This window comes from Lactuca serriola, chromosome 4 (genome assembly GCF_051521515.1).
Source record: "Lactuca serriola cultivar US96UC23 chromosome 4, Lser_US96UC23_V15, whole genome shotgun sequence".
NCBI lineage: Eukaryota > Viridiplantae > Streptophyta > Magnoliopsida > Asterales > Asteraceae > Lactuca > Lactuca serriola.
The window spans coordinates 379,793,199-379,814,880 of NC_136411.1; the positions used below are offsets into that span (position 1 = coordinate 379,793,199).

A 21,682-nucleotide genomic window follows, 5' to 3' on the forward strand; every position below is an offset into this window, starting at 1 on the left:
TTAGCTTCTATGCCTTAAGGAAAATTTATGCATCACTCAAAACATAAACACATTTGGTTACTTGATTTGTACCCTCGATATGATCATTCATGTATTCCTTTCTAACATAGGTATTGAAATCCAACAAACCTTTCATAGGTAATCCTTTAAACTTGTAACCACAAGTATTCTGAAGAAATATCCTCCTCTCACTTGACACATCAATGAACCTCAACTAATCATTCTACATAATCGAACTATAGACTCTCCTAACCCGTGACGCTGAAACCGAAAGTCAAACTGTCCTTAAAATTACTAATTCGAATACCAAATTATCCACCACTTAGGGTTAGAACTACCACCAGTTTTTGTCAAAAACATCAAAGTCCTGAACTGGCTCGATCAACACTTACAATCCTTAATTCTCAAAGGATTTTCATGATATAAAACCACATAGTTGTTGAAATAATCAGTTCTGCTCTAGAACCCTATCACAAAAGAACAAGAAATCAGAGTAAGCCGAAATTCTAAGCCTATGTAATTCAATCCAGCAGGTTCTTCTCACAATTGAAAGTGCAATTCTCCAAAATAAACATGAAACTCTTTCCAATCAACAAGAGATTCGATTGCATAACATTCTCATGAGTCAAATGACTAAGACAAGATCAATGGAAGTTGAATTTTACCACCCAAATCGAACACCAACAAAAATTATAACGGAGTATGATATCATAACAAAATACACTTGCCATCTTGATGGGTGTTGGGTACCATACTATCCTGTCGATCCAATCAGGGACAATTATCATTAACATGACTCAATTAGTTGAGAAGAGAATTATACTCCCTTCTCACTTACTTACATTCTCAGTTAAAGCATCCTCCTAACAACATCTGTAACACCTTGAGATATAAGCAGGACAATCCATCAGTACATCTCCTATACCTAATACAATAACCATGACTTCACTGATCCATTGATGAAAATCGAAAGTATCAAATATCTTAGTTTCCAGTTGCGCCTAACCATGAAGCAAATCCTTCTTTCTTTTCCCGAACTCCAGTCCGGACCCTGGAATCATAAACTCGATCTGCATCGGGAACAATCTCTTTTTTTAAAACTTGTTGGAAGACTCGACTTGTGATCTGGTCTCCACCACAACCATCGAACCGACAGAACAACCAATATATAATTTCTCCTCGGTTCTATCCTATGACTGATAAGTATCCAAACTATTATCCTTGATATTGGAAAATACTACTTAGTCATAACAAAACAATAACACAAGTCATTAGCTTCTATGCCTTAAGGAAAATTTATGCATCACTCAAAACATAAACACATTTGGTTACTTGATTTGTACCCTCGATATGATCATTCATGTATTCCTTTCTAACATAGGTATTGAAATCCAACAAACCTTTCATAGGTAATCCTTTAAACTTGTAACCACAAGTATTCTGAAGAAATATCCTCCTCTCACTTGACACATCAATGAACCTCAACTAATCATTCTACATAATCGAACTATAGACTCTCCTAACCCGTGACGCTGAAACCGAAAGTCAAACTGTCCTTAAAATTACTAATTCGAATACCAAATTATCCACCACTTAGGGTTAGAACTACCACCAGTTTTTGTCAAAAACATCAAAGTCCTGAACTGGCTCGATCAACACTTACAATCCTTAATTCTCAAAGGATTTTCCTGATATAAAACCACATAGTTGTTGAAATAATCAGTTCTGCTCTAGAACCCTATAACAAAAGAACAAGAAATCAGAGTAAGCCGAAATTCTAAGCCTATGTAATTCAATCCAGCAGGTTCTTCTCACAATTGAAAGTGCAATTCTCCAAAATAAACATGAAATTCTTCCCAATGAACAAGAGATTCGATTGCATAACATTCTCATGAGTCAAATGACTAAGACAAGATCAATGGAAGTTGAATTTTACCACCCAAATCAAACACCAACAAAAATTATAACAGAGTATCAAATCATAACAAAATACACTTGCCATCTTGATGGGTGTTGGGTACCATACTATCCTTTCGATCCAATCAGGGACAATTATCATTAACATGACTCAATTGGTTGAGAAGAGAATTATACTCCCTTCTCACTTACTTACATTCTTAGTTAAAGCATCCTCCTAACAACATCTGTAACACCTTGAGATATAAGCAGGACAATCCATCAGTACATCTCCTATACCTAATACAATAACCATGATTTCACTGATCCATTGATGAAAATCGAAAGTATCAAATATCTTAGTTTCCAGTTGCGCCTAACCATGAAGCAAATCCTTCTTTCTTTTCCCGAACTCCAGTCCGGACCCTGGAATCATAAACTCGATCTGCATCAGGAACAATCACTTTTTTTAAAACTTGTTGGAAGACTCGACTTGTGATCTGATCTCCACCACAACCATCAAACCGACAGAACAACCAATATATAATTTCTCCTCGGTTCTATCCTATGACTGATAAGTATCCAAACTATTATCCTTGATATTGGAAAATACTACTTAGTCATAACAAAACAATAACACAAGTCATTAGCTTCTATGCCTTAAGGAAAATTTATGCATCACTCAAAACATAAACACATTTGGTTACTTGATTTGTACCCTCGATATGATCATTCATGTATTCCTTTCTAACATAGGTATTGAAATCCAACAAACCTTTCATAGGTAATCCTTTAAACTTGTAACCACAAGTATTCTGAAGAAATATCCTCCTCTCACTTGACACATCAATGAACCTCAACTAATCATTCTACATAATCGAACTATAGACTCTCCTAACCCGTGACGCTGAAACCGAAAGTCAAACTGTCCTTAAAATTACTAATTCGAATACCAAATTATCCACCACTTAGGGTTAGAACTACCACCAGTTTTTGTCAAAAACATCAAAGTCCTGAACTGGCTCGATCAACACTTACAATCCTTAATTCTCAAAGGATTTTCATGATATAAAACCACATAGTTGTTGAAATAATCAGTTCTGCTCTAGAACCCTATCACAAAAGAACAAGAAATCAGAGTAAGCCGAAATTCTAAGCCTATGTAATTCAATCCAGCAGGTTCTTCTCACAATTGAAAGTGCAATTCTCCAAAATAAACATGAAACTCTTTCCAATCAACAAGAGATTCGATTGCATAACATTCTCATGAGTCAAATGACTAAGACAAGATCAATGGAAGTTGAATTTTACCACCCAAATCGAACACCAACAAAAATTATAACAGAGTATCATATCATAACAAAATACACTTGCCATCTTGATGGGTGTTGGGTACCATACTATCCTGTCGATCCAATCAGGGACAATTATCATTAACATGACTCAATTAGTTGAGAAGAGAATTATACTCCCTTCTCACTTACTTACATTCTCAGTTAAAGCATCCTCCTAACAACATCTGTAACACCTTGAGATATAAGCAGGACAATCCATCAGTACATCTCCTATACCTAATACAATAACCATGACTTCACTGATCCATTGATGAAAATCGAAAGTATCAAATATCTTAGTTTCCAGTTGCGCCTAACCATGAAGCAAATCCTTCTTTCTTTTCCCGAACTCCAGTCCGGACCCTGGAATCATAAACTCGATCTGCATCGGGAACAATCTCTTTTTTTAAAACTTGTTGGAAGACTCGACTTGTGATCTGGTCTCCACCACAACCATCGAACCGACAGAACAACCAATATATAATTTCTCCTCGGTTCTATCCTATGACTGATAAGTATCCAAACTATTATCCTTGATATTGGAAAATACTACTTAGTCATAACAAAACAATAACACAAGTCATTAGCTTCTATGCCTTAAGGAAAATTTATGCATCACTCAAAACATAAACACATTTGGTTACTTGATTTGTACCCTCGATATGATCATTCATGTATTCCTTTCTAACATAGGTATTGAAATCCAACAAACCTTTCATAGGTAATCCTTTAAACTTGTAACCACAAGTATTCTGAAGAAATATCCTCCTCTCACTTGACACATCAATGAACCTCAACTAATCATTCTACATAATCGAACTATAGACTCTCCTAACCCGTGACGCTGAAACCGAAAGTCAAACTCTCCTTAAAATTACTAATTCGAATACCAAATTATCCACCACTTAGGGTTAGAACTACCACCAGTTTTTGTCAAAAACATCAAAGTCCTGAACTGGCTCGATCAACACTTACAATCCTTAATTCTCAAAGGATTTTCCTGATATAAAACCACATAGTTGTTGAAATAATCAGTTCTGCTCTAGAACCCTATAACAAAAGAACAAGAAATCAGAGTAAGCCGAAATTCTAAGCCTATGTAATTCAATCCAGCAGGTTCTTCTCACAATTGAAAGTGCAATTCTCCAAAATAAACATGAAATTCTTCCCAATGAACAAGAGATTCGATTGCATAACATTCTCATGAGTCAAATGACTAAGACAAGATCAATGGAAGTTGAATTTTACCACCCAAATCAAACACCAACAAAAATTATAACAGAGTATCAAATCATAACAAAATACACTTGCCATCTTGATGGGTGTTGGGTACCATACTATCCTTTCGATCCAATCAGGGACAATTATCATTAACATGACTCAATTGGTTGAGAAGAGAATTATACTCCCTTCTCACTTACTTACATTCTTAGTTAAAGCATCCTCCTAACAACATCTGTAACACCTTGAGATATAAGCAGGACAATCCATCAGTACATCTCCTATACCTAATACAATAACCATGATTTCACTGATCCATTGATGAAAATCGAAAGTATCAAATATCTTAGTTTCCAGTTGCGCCTAACCATGAAGCAAATCCTTCTTTCTTTTCCCGAACTCCAGTCCGGACCCTGGAATCATAAACTCGATCTGCATCAGGAACAATCACTTTTTTTAAAACTTGTTGGAAGACTCGACTTGTGATCTGATCTCCACCACAACCATCAAACCGACAGAACAACCAATATATAATTTCTCCTCGGTTCTATCCTATGACTGATAAGTATCCAAACTATTATCCTTGATATTGGAAAATACTACTTAGTCATAACAAAACAATAACACAAGTCATTAGCTTCTATGCCTTAAGGAAAATTTATGCATCACTCAAAACATAAACACATTTGGTTACTTGATTTGTACCCTCGATATGATCATTCATGTATTCCTTTCTAACATAGGTATTGAAATCCAACAAACCTTTCATAGGTAATCCTTTAAACTTGTAACCACAAGTATTCTGAAGAAATATCCTCCTCTCACTTGACACATCAATGAACCTCAACTAATCATTCTACATAATCGAACTATAGACTCTCCTAACCCGTGACGCTGAAACCGAAAGTCAAACTGTCCTTCAAATTACTAATTCGAATACCAAATTATCCACCACTTAGGGTTAGAACTACCACCAGTTTTTGTCAAAAACATCAAAGTCCTGAACTGGCTCGATCAACACTTACAATCCTTAATTCTCAAAGGATTTATATGATATAAAACCACATAGTTGTTGAAATAATCAGTTCTGCTCTAGAACCCTAACACAAAAGAACAAGAAATCAGATTAAGCCGAAATTCTAAGCCTATGTAATTCAATCCAGCAGGTTCTTCTCACAATTGAAAGTGCAATTCTCCAAAATAAACATGAAACTCTTTCCAATCAACAAGAGATTCGATTGCATAACATTCTCATGAGTCAAATGACTAAGACAAGATCAATGGAAGTTGAATTTTACCACCCAAATCGAACACCAACAAAAATTATAACAGAGTATCATATCATAACAAAATACACTTGCCATCTTGATTGGTGTTGGGTACCATACTATCCTGTCGATCCAATCAGGGACAATTATCATTAACATGACTCAATTGGTTGAGAAGAGAATTATACTCCCTTATCACTTACTTACATTCTCAGTTAAAGCATCCTCCTAACAACATCTGTAACACCTTGAGATATAAGCAGGACAATCCATCAGTACATCTCCTATACCTAATACAATAACCATGACTTCACTGATCCATTGATGAAAATCGAAAGTATCAAATATCTTAGTTTCCAGTTGCGCCTAACCATGAAGCAAATCCTTCTTTCTTTTCCCGAACTCCAGTCCGGACCCTGGAATCATAAACTCGATCTGCATCGGGAACAATCTCTTTTTTTAAAACTTGTTGGAAGACTCGACTTGTGATCTGGTCTCCACCACAACCATCGAACCGACAGAACAACCAATATATAATTTCTCCTCGGTTCTATCCTATGACTGATAAGTATCCAAACTATTATCCTTGATATTGGAAAATATTATTAGTCATAACAAAACAATAACACAAGTCATTAGCTTCTATGCCTTAAGGAAAATTTATGCATCACTCAAAACATAAACACATTTGGTTACTTGATTTGTACCCTCGATATGATCATTCATGTATTCCTTTCTAACATAGGTATTGAAATCCAACAAACCTTTCATAGGTAATCCTTTAAACTTGTAACCACAAGTATTCTGAAGAAATATCCTCCTCTCACTTGACACATCAATGAACCTCAACTAATCATTCTACATAATCGAACTATAGACTCTCCTAACACGTGACGCTGAAACCGAATGTCAAACTGTCCTTAAAATTACTAATTCGAATACCAAATTATCCACCACTTAGGGTTAGAACTACCACCAGTTTTTGTCAAAAACATCAAAGTCCTGAACTGGCTCGATCAACACTTACAATCCTTAATTCTCAAAGGATTTTCCTGATATAAAACCACATAGTTGTTGAAATAATCAGTTCTGCTCTAGAACCCTATCACAATAGAACAAGAAATCAGAGTAAGCCGAAATTCTAAGCCTATGTAATTCAATCCAGCAGGTTCTTCTCACAATTGAAAGTGCAATTCTCCAAAATAAACATGAAACTCTTTCCAATCAACAAGAGATTCGATTGCATAACATTCTCATGAGTCAAATGACTAAGACAAGATCAATGGAAGTTGAATTTTACCACCCAAATCAAACACCAACAAAAATTATAACAGAGTATCATATCATAACAAAATACACTTGCCATCTTGATGGGTGTTGGGTACCATACTATCCTTTCGATCCAATCAGGGACAATTATCATTAACATGACTCAATTGGTTGAGAAGAGAATTATACTCCCTTCTCACTTACTTACATTCTCAGTTAAAGCATCCTCCTAACAACATCTGTATCACCTTGAGATATAAGCAGGATAATCCATCAGTACATCTCTTATACCTAATACAATAACCATGACTTCACTGATCCATTGATGAAAATCGAAAGTATCAAATATCTTAGTTTCCAGTTGCGCCTAACCATGAAGCAAATCCTTCTTTCTTTTCCCGAACTCCAGTCCGGACCCTGGAATCATAAACTCGATCTGCATCGGGAACAATCTCTTTTTTTAAAACTTGTTGGAAGACTCGACTTGTGATCTGGTCTCCACCACAACCATCGAACCGACAGAACAACCAATATATAATTTCTCCTCGGTTCTATCCTATGACTGATAAGTATCCAAACTATTATCCTTGATATTGGAAAATACTACTTAGTCATAACAAAACAATAACACAAGTCATTAGCTTCTATGCCTTAAGGAAAATTTATGCATCACTCAAAACATAAACTCACTCAAAACATAAACACATTTGGTTACTTGATTTGTACCCTCGATATGATCATTCATGTATTCCTTTCTAACATAGGTATTGAAATCCAACAAACCTTTCATAGGTAATCCTTTAAACTTGTAACCACAAGTATTCTGAAGAAATATCCTCCTCTCACTTGACACATCAATGAACCTCAACTAATCATTCTACATAATCGAACTATAGACTCTCCTAACCCGTGACGCTGAAACCGAAAGTCAAATTGTCCTTCAAATTACTAATTCGAATACCAAATTATCCACCACTTAGGGTTAGAACTACCACCAGTTTTTGTCAAAAACATCAAAGTCCTGAACTGGCTCGATCAACACTTACAATCCTTAATTCTCAAAGGATTTTCCTGATATAAAACCACATAGTTGTTGAAATAATCAGTTCTGCTCTAGAACCCTATCACAAAAGAACAAGAAATGAGAGTAAGCCGAAATTCTAAGCCTATGTAATTCAATCCAACAGGTTCTTCTCACAATTGAAAGTGCAATTCTCCAAAATAAACATGAAACTCTTTCCAATCAACAAGAGATTCGATTGCATAACATTCTCATGAGTCAAATGACTAAGACAAGATCAATGGAAGTCGAATTTTACCACCCAAATCGAACACCAACAAAAATTATAACAGAGTATCATATCATAACAAAATACACTTGCCATCTTGATGGGTGTTGGGTACCATACTATCCTGTCGATCCAATCAGGGACAATTATCATTAACATGACTCAATTGGTTGAGAAGAGAATTATACTCCCTTCTCACTTACTTGCATTCTCAGTTAAAGCATCCTCCTAACAACATCTGTAACACCTTGAGATATAAGCAGGACAATCCATCAGTACATCTCCTATACCTAATACAATAACCATGACTTCACTGATCCATTGATGAAAATCGAAAGTATCAAATATCTTAGTTTCCAGTTGCGCCTAACCATGAAGCAAATCCTTCTTTCTTTTCCCGAACTCCAGTCCGGACCCTGGAATCATAAACTCGATCTGCATCGGGAACAATCTCTTTTTTTAAAACTTGTTGGAAGACTCGACTTGTGATCTGGTCTCCACCACAACCATCGAACCGACAGAACAACCAATATATAATTTCTCCTCGGTTCTATCCTATGACTGATAAGTGTCCAAACTATTATCCTTGATATTGGAAAATACTACTTAGTCATAACAAAACAATAACACAAGTCATTAGCTTCTATGCCTTAATGAAAATTTATGCATCACTCAAAACATAAACACATTTGTTTACTTGATTTGTACCCTCGATATGATCATTCATGTATTCCTTTCTAACATAGGTATTGAAATCCAACAAACCTTTCATAGGTAATCCTTTAAACTTGTAACCACAAGTATTCTGAAGAAATATCCTCCTCTCACTTGACACATCAATGAACCTCAACTAATCATTCTACATAATCGAACTATAGACTCTCCTAACCCGTGACGCTGAAACCGAAAGTCAAACTGTCCTTCAAATTACTAATTCGAATACCAAATTATCCACCACTTAGGGTTAGAACTACCACCAGTTTTTGTCAAAAACATCAAAGTCCTGAACTGGCTTGATCAACACTTACAATCCTTAATTCTCAAAGGATTTTCCTGATATGAAACCACATAGTTGTTGAAATAATCAGTTCTGCTCTAGGACCCTATCACAAAAGAACAAGAAATCAGAGTAAGCCGAAATTCTAAGCCTATGTAATTCAATCCAACAGGTTCTTCTCACAATTGAAAGTGCAATTCTCCAAAATAAACATGAAACTCTTTCCAATCAACAAGAGATTCGATTGCATAACATTCTCATGAGTCAAATGACTAAGACAAGATCAATGGAAGTTGAATTTTACCACCCAAATCGAACACCAACAAAAATTATAACAGAGTATCATATCATAACAAAATACACTTGCCATCTTGATGGGTGTTGGGTACCATACTATCCTGTCGATCCAATCAGGGACAATTATCATTAACATGACTCAATTGGTTGAGAAGAGAATTATACTCCCTTCTCACTTACTTGCATTCTCAGTTAAAGCATCCTCCTAACAACATCTGTAACACCTTGAGATATAAGCAGGACAATCCATCAGTACATCTCCTATACCTAATACAATAACCATGACTTCACTGATCCATTGATGAAAATCGAAAGTATCAAATATCTTAGTTTCCAGTTGCGCCTAACCATGAAGCAAATCCTTCTTTCTTTTCCCGAACTCCAGTCCGGACCCTGGAATCATAAACTCGATCTGCATCGGGAACAATCTCTTTTTTTAAAACTTGTTGGAAGACTCGACTTGTGATCTGGTCTCCACCACAACCATCGAACCGACAGAACAACCAATATATAATTTCTCCTCGGTTCTATCCTATGACTGATAAGTGTCCAAACTATTATCCTTGATATTGGAAAATACTACTTAGTCATAACAAAACAATAACACAAGTCATTAGCTTCTATGCCTTAATGAAAATTTATGCATCACTCAAAACATAAACACATTTGGTTACTTGATTTGTACCCTCGATATGATCATTCATGTATTCCTTTCTAACATAGGTATTGAAATCCAACAAACCTTTCATAGGTAATCCTTTAAACTTGTAACCACAAGTATTCTGAAGAAATATCCTCCTCTCACTTGACACATCAATGAACCTCAACTAATCATTCTACATAATCGAACTATAGACTCTCCTAACCCGTGACGCTGAAACCGAAAGTCAAACTGTCCTTCAAATTACTAATTCGAATACCAAATTATCCACCACTTAGGGTTAGAACTACCACCAGTTTTTGTCAAAAACATCAAAGTCCTGAACTGGCTCGATCAACACTTACAATCCTTAATTCTCAAAGGATTTTCCTGATATGAAACCACATAGTTGTTGAAATAATCAGTTCTGCTCTAGGACCCTATCACAAAAGAACAAGAAATCAGAGTAAGCCGAAATTCTAAGCCTATGTAATTCAATCCAACATGTTCTTCTCACAATTGAAAGTGCAATTCTCCAAAATAAACATGAAACTCTTTCCAATCAACAAGAGATTCGATTGCATAACATTCTCATGAGTCAAATGACTAAGACAAGATCAATGGAAGTTGAATTTTACCACCCAAATCGAACACCAACAAAAATTATAACAGAGTATCATATCATAACAAAATACACTTGCCATCTTGATGGGTGTTGGGTACCATACTATCCTGTCGATCCAATCAGGGACAATTATCATTAACATGACTCAATTGGTTGAGAAGAGAATTATACTCCCTTCTCACTTACTTGCATTCTCAGTTAAAGCATCCTCCTAACAACATCTGTAACACCTTGAGATATAAGCAGGACAATCCATCAGTACATCTCCTATACCTAATACAATAACCATGACTTCACTGATCCATTGATGAAAATCGAAAGTATCAAATATCTTAGTTTCCAGTTGCGCCTAACCATGAAGCAAATCCTTCTTTCTTTTCCCGAACTCCAGTCCGGACCCTGGAATCATAAACTCGATCTGCATCGGGAACAATCTCTTTTTTTAAAACTTGTTGGAAGACTCGACTTGTGATCTGGTCTCCACCACAACCATCGACCCGACAGAACAACCAATATATAATTTCTCCTCGGTTCTATCCTATGACTGATAAGTGTCCAAACTATTATCCTTGATATTGGAAAATACTACTTAGTCATAACAAAACAATAACACAAGTCATTAGCTTCTATGCCTTAATGAAAATTTATGCATCACTCAAAACATAAACACATTTGGTTACTTGATTTGTACCCTCGATATGATCATTCATGTATTCCTTTCTAACATAGGTATTGAAATCCAACAAACCTTTCATAGGTAATCCTTTAAACTTGTAACCACAAGTATTCTGAAGAAATATCCTCCTCTCACTTGACACATCAATGAACCTCAACTAATCATTCTACATAATCGAACTATAGACTCTCCTAACCCGTGACGCTGAAACCGAAAGTCAAACTGTCCTTCAAATTACTAATTCGAATACCAAATTATCCACCACTTAGGGTTAGAACTACCACCAGTTTTTGTCAAAAACATCAAAGTCCTGAACTGGCTCGATCAACACTTACAATCCTTAATTCTCAAAGGATTTTCCTGATATGAAACCACATAGTTGTTGAAATAATCAGTTCTGCTCTAGGACCCTATCACAAAAGAACAAGAAATCAGAGTAAGCCGAAATTCTAAGCCTATGTAATTCAATCCAACAGGTTCTTCTCACAATTGAAAGTGCAATTCTCCAAAATAAACATGAAACTCTTTCCAATCAACAAGAGATTCGATTGCATAACATTCTCATGAGTCAAATGACTAAGACAAGATCAATGGAAGTTGAATTTTACCACCCAAATCGAACACCAACAAAAATTATAACAGAGTATCATATCATAACAAAATACACTTGCCATCTTGATGGGTGTTGGGTACCATACTATCCTTTCGATCCAATCAGGGACAATTATCATTAACATGACTCAATTGGTTGAGAAGAGAATTATACTCCCTTCTCACTTACTTACATTCTCAGTTAAAGCATCCTCCTAACAACATCTGTAACACCTTGAGATATAAGTAGGACAATCCATCAGTACATCTCCTATACCTAATACAATAACCATGACTTCACTGATCCATTGATGAAAATTGAAAGTATCAAATATCTTAGTTTCCAGTTGCGCCTAACCATGAAGCAAATCCTTCTTTCTTTTCCCGAACTCCAGTCCGGACCCTGGAATCATAAACTCGATCTGCATCGGGAACAATCTCTTTTTTTAAAACTTGTTGGAAGACTCGACTTGTGATCTGGTCTCCACCACAACCATCGAACCGACAGAACAACCAATATATAATTTCTCCTCGGTTCTATCCTATGACTGATAAGTATCCAAACTATTATCCTTGATATTGGAAAATACTACTTAGTCATAACAAACAATAACACAAGTCATTAGCTGATCATTCCTGACACAAGTTGAAATCCCGCTGTCGAACATCACAACCACTTTCTCCATGAGTCTCGCGACTCAAGTTGATACTACCTTAAACTATGTCTATACTACCTCATACTTGTATGAGTTGCACATTCCTACATTACCCAGACCCAAACAACAGTAGCTCCATACCAAACTTTTACATCATACTGTTCCTCAGTAATCTCTTAAACTCTTCTTGATCCTCGTAGGGATCCTATGCTTTCAGTAGTACAGGCCCATACTACCTTCCAGACATATTCGTACTCATATCGATAATTTTATTAAGGTTCCCAAGTAACTAATTACTACTAGTTATAAATTTTCTAATCATGTATTCACATGATTAGATAAGCACATACCACTAATCTTCCTAGACTCTCCTTCTAAGATTCTTCTAATCATATACTCCACTACATCCTACTATGCCAAAGGGAAGAGACTTCTATGAATAAATTAAATATCGTATGAATACTAACTACATGTATCTATAATTAAACGATCCTGAAGGGTCTATTTTATGGTTTAGGCTAGGATATTTAATGTATAGGTCTTATTGAGTCTTTTGCATGTAACTGATGTGTTAATGGTGAGTTTACGGCTAGAGATTGTTTACGGTCGTAAACCGGTTTACGGCCATAATCCTGTTTACGACCAGTTCATCCTTCCTATATATAGTGAATATCTGAGTTTGTTGAGGTTGTTGATGGTTCACTAGTGTGTGTCCAAGTTGTACTAGACGTTTTTCTGATATAAACGTGTGCAAGCTTTGGTTTAATCTTCTTCTTCTCAATTCTTATCTTGTTTGATTGTAAGATTGCTTGATCACTGGTTAAGATCCTGTTTCCAGGGACTTACAATTGGTATCAGAGCCTATCCGGTGTCAAATCATCTTTCAATCACGTTCTCGGTCAAAGGAGCATTATTTTATCATTATTCAAGGCTTGTTCTGGTGTTTTTGTGGCAAAAGGGAATCAGACCTGCATAAAACTCACGTTTTCATCAAGAACTGTGTATTTAGGGTCAAGAGTTCACAGTTGTAAACTCCTATTTACTGCCGCAAACTAGCATTATTCATCAACCGTAAACTCTATTCACGACCGTAAACTCCATTCACGACAGTAAGCTCAACCGCAATCACAACCGAAAACTACCGACCATAAACCTGATCTGACCGTAAACTCCTTTTTATGGCCGTAATCATCTGACTGCAAACTGTGTATTTGACCTTTTAGTTTATTTTTCAAATCATTTTTTTTTTTAAAAATGGACTCCCAAATTTCACCAGCACATCATAAACTGGACACCATAATGGGAACCACCACTCGAATTCCTCGGTTGCTATCTGCTGAGGGATTTCCAGAATGGAAGTATCGAATGGAAAAATACAATAAAATGAAAGACTTCAAATTTTGGAGAAGCATTTTAAGAGGACCAATTCATATCACCACAACACTTGAAGACGAAACAATCACTGACAAGAAAATTGAAAACTACACGGATGATGACTTTGAAAAAAATGAAGAGCAAGAAAAGGCATTCGCTACACTCATAGTGGCATTATGTCCAGAGATTGCACAAGGTTTTTGAGAATACACTTCAGCCAAAGCTCTGTGGGAAGCTTTGATTGATGTCTATGATGGAAACAAAGACATGAAAGAGACCCGTTTGGATATGTTGAGACAAAAGTTCAATATGTTCAACTATGTCCTTGGAGAAACCCTAGAAGCTCACTTGCAGCGATTTACTACTCCCACTACTGAAATGAGTTCTGCCAAGGTCTTAGGATATGAATGTTGCTATGATTAAGAAAACAAAAGATCTCAATTGTTTAAGTTTAGCTGAAACCATGGCAATCATTAAAGCTTGTGAATTGGATAGCAAGCAGAGAGAGATCAACCATGTCAATTCATTCTTCACTGCAAATCTGGGAATTCAATTCAATAATGCCTTTTCATCTTTCACCACTCCTCAAGTTCAACCATTTATGTTGCTTCCCAACCATCATCATATGTCACTCCATATATGCAAAGTGCTCACTCTTCAATGTCCTACCTACAAGTTGCTTCCATTTCAAAGACATCTGTTTCGGTTGCTGTTTCAGCTCCTACCCCAACTCCAGCTCCCAATGAAAATGCTGAAAAATTGGCTTTTGCAACTGGTCTTGTAAATTGTAATAATGCTTTTGTAGCTGGTGAGCTGCCCCCTCAATTGTCATTTGCTGATCTAGACCAAATTCATCCAGAAGATGTTGAAGAAATGGACATAACATGGCAAATTGCTATGGTCGTGTTCAGAGCTAAACGGTTTTCCAAGAAGTAATGCAAAAATAATTGCAGCATGAATGTAGAAAAGAAGGTTGGATTCAACAATGGAAAACTTCGTTGTTTCAACTGCCATGAACCCGGTCATTTCGCCAGAGACTGCCTAAGGCCTGACAGATGGGAAAATGGTGAAAGAACTATGGTGCCAGTGAATAGCAGTAGAGGAGCTACCATTAACAATCAGACAACAAATCTTGCAATGGTGGCTAAATCATTTGACTGGGAGGATCAAATTCAGGCTCTGAGCATCTCAGGACCTGAAAATGCTCATCTTGACCAAATCAACGATGTTGCTGAAGAAGAAGGTGAAACGTACCCAGAAGTAGAAATGCTGGAACTCCAATTTGCATTCATAGTTCAAACCACACCGGAGCCTGCAAAGCTGGAGGTTAGTGAAATTGTTTGTTCTCAATCTTGCATTAAAACTGCCAAATTCCTACGTGACCAAATTGAGTTGATTAAGAGAGAAAATGAGGACTTAAAATATGATCGGTACACTATTAGGAAAGAACAAAAGCCATTAAAGGAAAAATAGAGTCTAAAATTAAAGATTTCAAGAAATTGAAACATGATTACATCAACAAGTGTGAGAATTATGATCACATCAAAAATAAACTTGCTGCTTGACACATTGAAAATTCATTTTGAAAATGTTGATTTTAATTTCAAGAAGTTCGATGTGTCAAGTGAAAAGGTTGCAAAAATAATTGAAGAACAAATGCAGTGGAAGGATGAAAAAACAAGTAGGTTTAGGATATGAGAGTGTCCCTCCTTCATTTAATCACAACTATATTCCTACTCCTTTGACCCAAGAAGAAATTGATAGAGAACCACACATGATTTATGGTAAACCAGCTGTTGAACGGGCGATAGGACCTAGTGCCAGAGTTTTGGATACTAACGTTTCTACTTCAAATGCAGATGTATCAGTAAGCCAAGGAAAGCAAAGAGATGAGAAGTCTGATTCTAGTAAGTTGGTGTCTAAGTTTGGTGTTCCCATTTTTGATGAGTCTGTGTCTAATGTTAAGACTGATCTTTTTGTTTGTGATGATGTGATGTCTAAAACTGGTAATTCTGAAAAATGTGAAGTTGTTTTTGAAAAAAATCTATCAAATCTGACACTAGTACAACCACACATTTTACATCTGTCACACAGTCTAACTCCTGCACGTGCACATGTGAACAAATTAGAAAAGTAGATAAGAGCATGAAGTCTGATCAAGGCGGTATCAAGTCTAGTGACGACAAGCAAGTCCGTTTCAATTGTAGTACTGCCTGTCATATTTCTCGAAATTGTTCTATTAGAGTGTTTGTGAATTTTTCTTCACCAAGGAGAGAGAACGAGTCTCGAGGAAGGTCTTTAACTAGAAAGTCCTCGAGATGATGATTGGAAGGATAATCATAACACGAAAAGGGAAGCTTTTCAAAAGAAAAAATAGGTTTTCAATAACAAAGTCACATATACTTTGCCAAAATCAAGCAAGGCTATGCCAAGGTCGGTTTCGTCAAAGACTAGATCTGGATCTTCAACCAATTCTGGTAGAAAATCCAAATGCTCAAAGCAAACTGAAAAGAAACATACCTCAAAATCACCCATGATTTTTAAGAAACCTAAATACCGGTGGGTTCCCAAATTGACTTCCAACCAATCATTGTTATCCTCTGAGAGTGCTTTAAATGATGATTCAAAATAAAAAAAGGTCAAAAGATAAGTCTGTGATCGTAAAGGGTCAACCCAGGAAAGCAATGACATGGGTCCCCAAATCTAAATGACCCCGCTCATTTGTAGGGACAGTTGTGGAGCAATGTCATCAGACCTTGGTATGTCGACAGTGGCTGCTCCCGACATATGACAGGAGACATCTCCCAATTGAACAACATTCAAAATTTTAATGGGGGATTCGTTTCCTTTACGGGCGGAGAAGGCAGAAAAATTACACAAAGAGGATCTGTGACGAACGGAGTGCTGAGTTTTGAGAACATCAACTATGCTCCAGAGTTAAAGCATATCTTGTTGAGCGGTTCTCCAATTTGCGACAAGAGTTATTCAACATATTTTACTGATAAAGAGTGTCTGATCGTGAAGCCAGGCATTATCATCTCGGATGAGTGGATTCTTGTTAAATCAAAGTGGGATGGAAATGCAAATATCATCAACCTGAATAGCAACATTCCTGAACAAGTCACCTGCCTCTTTTCAAATGTCTCAGAACAAAATGCTATGTCGTGGCACCGACGACTTGGTAATGCGAACGCTAAGAATCTGAGTTGTCGTGCTAAACATGAAACGGTGCGTGGCCAGCCTGTCAGAGACCTCATAACATTTGAAAAATGTGTGTCATGTGCCTAGGGAAAGCATCATAGAAAACCACACCTGCCAAAATAGGTCAATTCAATCAGCCTGGTACTCTAATTATTGCTCATGGATCTATTTGGTCGGGTCAATATCCTAAGCATCAACAGGAATTCATACTGTCTAGTTGTGATCGATGAATTCTCGCGTTTCACGTGGGTTTTCTTCGTATCCATCCAAGCTGGTATCTGATCTGATAAAGAAGTTCATCTTAATGATAGAAAACCAAACCAATAACCAGGTGAAGGCTCTTCGTACTGATAATGGAAATGAATTCAAGAATGCGGTTCTTGATCACTGTAACGACCCAATTTTCACGTCCAAAAATTTCGTTTTTAAAACATTACTTTAGAAAACATTAATAATTAAAAACATTGTTTGATCAAACCACATCACAACGTAAACCATGTCTAAAAGCCAAATCATACAACCAATCGAAATATTAGAGTATAAATCCCAGAGAAATCTCGTAAATGCGGAAACCAGTGTGTGTTCATGATGTGTCGCTACCGCGCCAGCTCCTTCCCCTTTGATGAAGAGGTACCTGAAACCAAAACTGTAAACTGTAAGCACAAAGCTTAGTGAGTTCCCCCATCGTACCACATACCATTCAACACATATCATACATACTGCCAGGCTATTCTGGGGTGCCTGACTACCCGGTACGGCCATTCTGGGGTGCCGACTACCCGTGCGGCCATTCTGGGGTGCCGTCCTACCCGTGTCAAGCTATTCTGGGGTGCTGACTACCCGTGTCAAGCCATTCTGGGGTGCTGACTACCCGTGTCAAGCTATTCTGGGGTCTTGACTACCCGTCGGTCCTGACAACCGATCCTCGGGGACTGTTTCACCCCTTACTGCTACTTACACATATATCATACATAACATATTATCAGACATATCTGGGGTGTCTGGGCTACCCTTTGGTCCTAACAACCGAACTCGGGGACTGGTCCCCTCCTACTACCTCAATCGCATATAACATAACAAGCCAGCATGCAAACATATCATCACATACTGTCAGACATTTCTGGGGTGTCTGAACTACCCTTCGGTCCTAACAACCGATCTCTACTTCTATCACATATAACATATCATGCTAGCATATAACATATCAGGTAGTAGCAAACCTAGATGATATCACAAAGACAATCATCTAACATACAACTCCTACTGGTGGGCCGACATTGTGGCCGTAGACCCACCGCTACTGGAACGTAACTCACCTCGAAGCAACTGTTGATCTGATCGGGAAATGACGGTCTACTACTACTGCTGCTGCTCCGGAAATCCTCCGGCTGTACTTCCCACAACATACTCAATCAAACACTGCTAACTGTCCATTGGTTAAAATGACCATTTTACCCCTGATCATGCCCTAAGTCAAAGTCAGAGTTAACTTTCAGTTGACCCGACTTGCCGAGTTGGCTCGCCAACTCACCGAGTCCCTGTCCATTCAACTGACCTGGATCCCGTCTCTACTCGTCGAGTTAGGCGTTGACTCAACGACTTCTCCTTCTAAACTAATGTTGAAGTCCTTCATCCTACTCGCCGAGTTGTATGAACAACTCGCCGAGTTCATCATCCTCCGATGAACACTTATGCTGCGACTCGCCGAGTTGTATGAACAACTCGTCGAGTTGTATGAACAACTCGCCGAGTCTGATCTTGATCTAAGGAGATTGCCTTGAACTCGTCGATTCAGGGAAATGAGTTTGGCTTCCAACTCACTGAGTCACACCCCGTGACTCACTACTCTACTCGACACAACGAAAAAAGAGGACAAACTCGGAGACTCGCGAGTCGTTACCATGCAGTCTCTATATGGTCGATTTTTCTTGAATCCAGCTTATGCTATCCACAGATCTGGGTTCCTAGAGCATGAATAACACGTAAAGTTTCCAACTTTACGTGTAGATACTCACTAATGAGGGTTTTAGGGCTCAAACTGCACCAAAAATGGTAGATCTAGGGTGTACATGCAACATGGGTCCATAAAGGCAGTAGATCCAAGCTCCTGGAGCTCGATCTCACCTAGATCTAGAAGTTACCTAGCTTATTATGAGTCCACAAGCATACAGAAGCTTGGAAACGGATCACAAAGGGCTTTAATGGAGCCATAAGTATGAAAACATTGGGGAAACGAGCCATACCTTAGTGAACACTCTGAGATTGCTCAAAGGTGCTTGACCTCCTCTTCTTCTTCTTGATTTCCTCTCCTTCTCAATCCAAAGCTTCAAAATAACACACCAAAGGCTTCAAACTCACAAGAACAAGGGCTAGAAATTAGGGGGTGGAGTTGGGGCGCAAATGGTCATTTAAATAGGGTGCAAACCCTTGGAAATTAGGGTTTCCTCAGACAGCGTGGACTCGCCGAGTCCATAATACGGACACGCCGAGTCACCAACTTAACCGCGTCCCAAGTCTCGTCTCTACTCGGCGAGTCGGGCCTCCAACTCGCCGAGTCCAAGGCCAAAATACAAAATACTCAGATAAATCTTACATACCAGGAACCAGGTGCTGCAAATCTCCCCCACTTATTTTAGACTTCGTCCTCGAAGTCTGCTGCTCGATCCTGAAACAACTCGGGGTAATGCTCCATCATCTCTTCCACCGACTCCAAAGTCCACTCTGATCCCTTCCGGTGCTGCCATTGCAACTTCACGAGTTCCACTCGCTTGTTCCTCAAATCCTTAGACTTCCTGTTGAGGATTGCGACTGGGCGCTCAATGTAATTCAGGCTGTCATCAACCTGTATATCCGCTATCGGCACTACTGCCGAATCGTCCACTAGGCACTTCCGCAGTTGAGAAACATGGAAAGTGTTGTGGATCTGGCTGAGCTCGACTGGCAGATCCATCCTATATGCCACTTTGCCCTCCCGGGCTACAACCCTGAACGGTCTGATGAATCTCAGGCCCAACTTGCCCCGCTTCCTGAATCGAATGACGCCTTTCCAAGGCGACACCTTCAGGAGAACCATATCCCTGACTTGGAACTCCAAGTCGGATCGACGCTTGTCGGTGTAACTTTTATGTCGACTCTGAGCAGTCTAAATCCTGCTCCGAACCTGCTGGATCCTCTCGGTCGTCTTGAGCACAACTTCGGTGCTCCCCATGACCCTCTGACCAACCTCTCCCCAGCATATCGGGGTCCTGCACCTCCGTCTTTATAGCACCTCGAATGGAGGGCGGTCGATACTCGTGTGGTAGTTGTTGTTGTACGAGAACTCAGCCAAGGGAAGATAAGTATCCCAGCTACCACCGAAGTCTAGCACGCACGCCCGCAACATATCCTCCAGAGTCTGGATGGTCCGCTCGCTCTGACCATATGTCTGCGGGTGGAAGGCGGTGCTAAAATGCAAACGAGTGCCCAAATCGTCATGAAACCTCTTCCAAAACCTGGAAGTAAAACGCACATCTCTGTCCGAGATAACCGATACTGGCACCCCGTGCCGTGCCACAATCTCCCTAATATAGATGTCGGCCAATTTCTCGGCCGATATGCTCTCCTGAATCGGAATAAAATGAGCACTCTTGGTCAATCGATCCACGGTGACACAAATCAAATCTACTCCACGCGCGGTCCTGGGAAGCTTCGTGATAAAATCCATCGTGATATCTTCCGATTTCCACAACGGGATGTCCATCGGCTGCATTTTGCCATGTGGTCTCTGATGTTCGGCCTTGACCTTCCTGCAGGTCAAGCACCGCTCGACGTACCAAGCCACATCCCGCTTCATGCAGGGCCACCAATAATCTAGACGAAGATCCCTATACATCTTCGTCGCCCCTGGATGAATAGAGAATCAGGATTTATACGCCTCCTCCATCAAGATCTGGCGCACACCTCTGTGATACGGAACCCATACCCTACGGTGTAGTGTCAATAGTCCTTGGCTATCATAATCGAAGGAGGAAACCTGACCCACCACACGCTCGCTCTTCCGATGCTCCTCCTTGATAGCCTCCTGTTGAGCCTCCCGAATCTGCTCCAACAGGGGAGTCACTACGGTCATCCTCATGCAAATATCCCTGATCGGCGCCGCCTTGCAGCTAAGCGCATCGGCCACCACGTTGGCTTTCCTTGGGTGGTAAAGGATCTCACAATCATAATCCTTCACCACGTCCAACCACCGACGCTGCCTCATGTTCAGATTCCGCTGATCCATGAGGTACCTCAAACTCTTGTGGCCCGTGTAGATGGTACATCGAACCCCGTAGAGGTAATGCTGCCAAATCTTGAGGGAAAAACCCAC

The 21,682-nt window shown here is 38.7% G+C and overlaps 1 protein-coding gene across 1 annotated transcript in view; it reads left to right on the plus strand.

Moving 5' to 3' along the window:
- LOC145099806 (uncharacterized) overlaps positions 1 to 14,337 on the plus strand; it is an 82,507-nt gene extending 68,170 nt beyond the window's left edge. Inside the window, exon 3 of the mRNA XM_079037311.1 lies at positions 14,036 to 14,337. Coding sequence (XP_078893437.1) covers positions 14,036 to 14,337 — 302 coding nt within the window. The remainder of the gene's footprint in view (positions 1 to 14,035) is intronic.
- Positions 14,338 to 21,682: the final 7,345 nt, after the last annotated feature.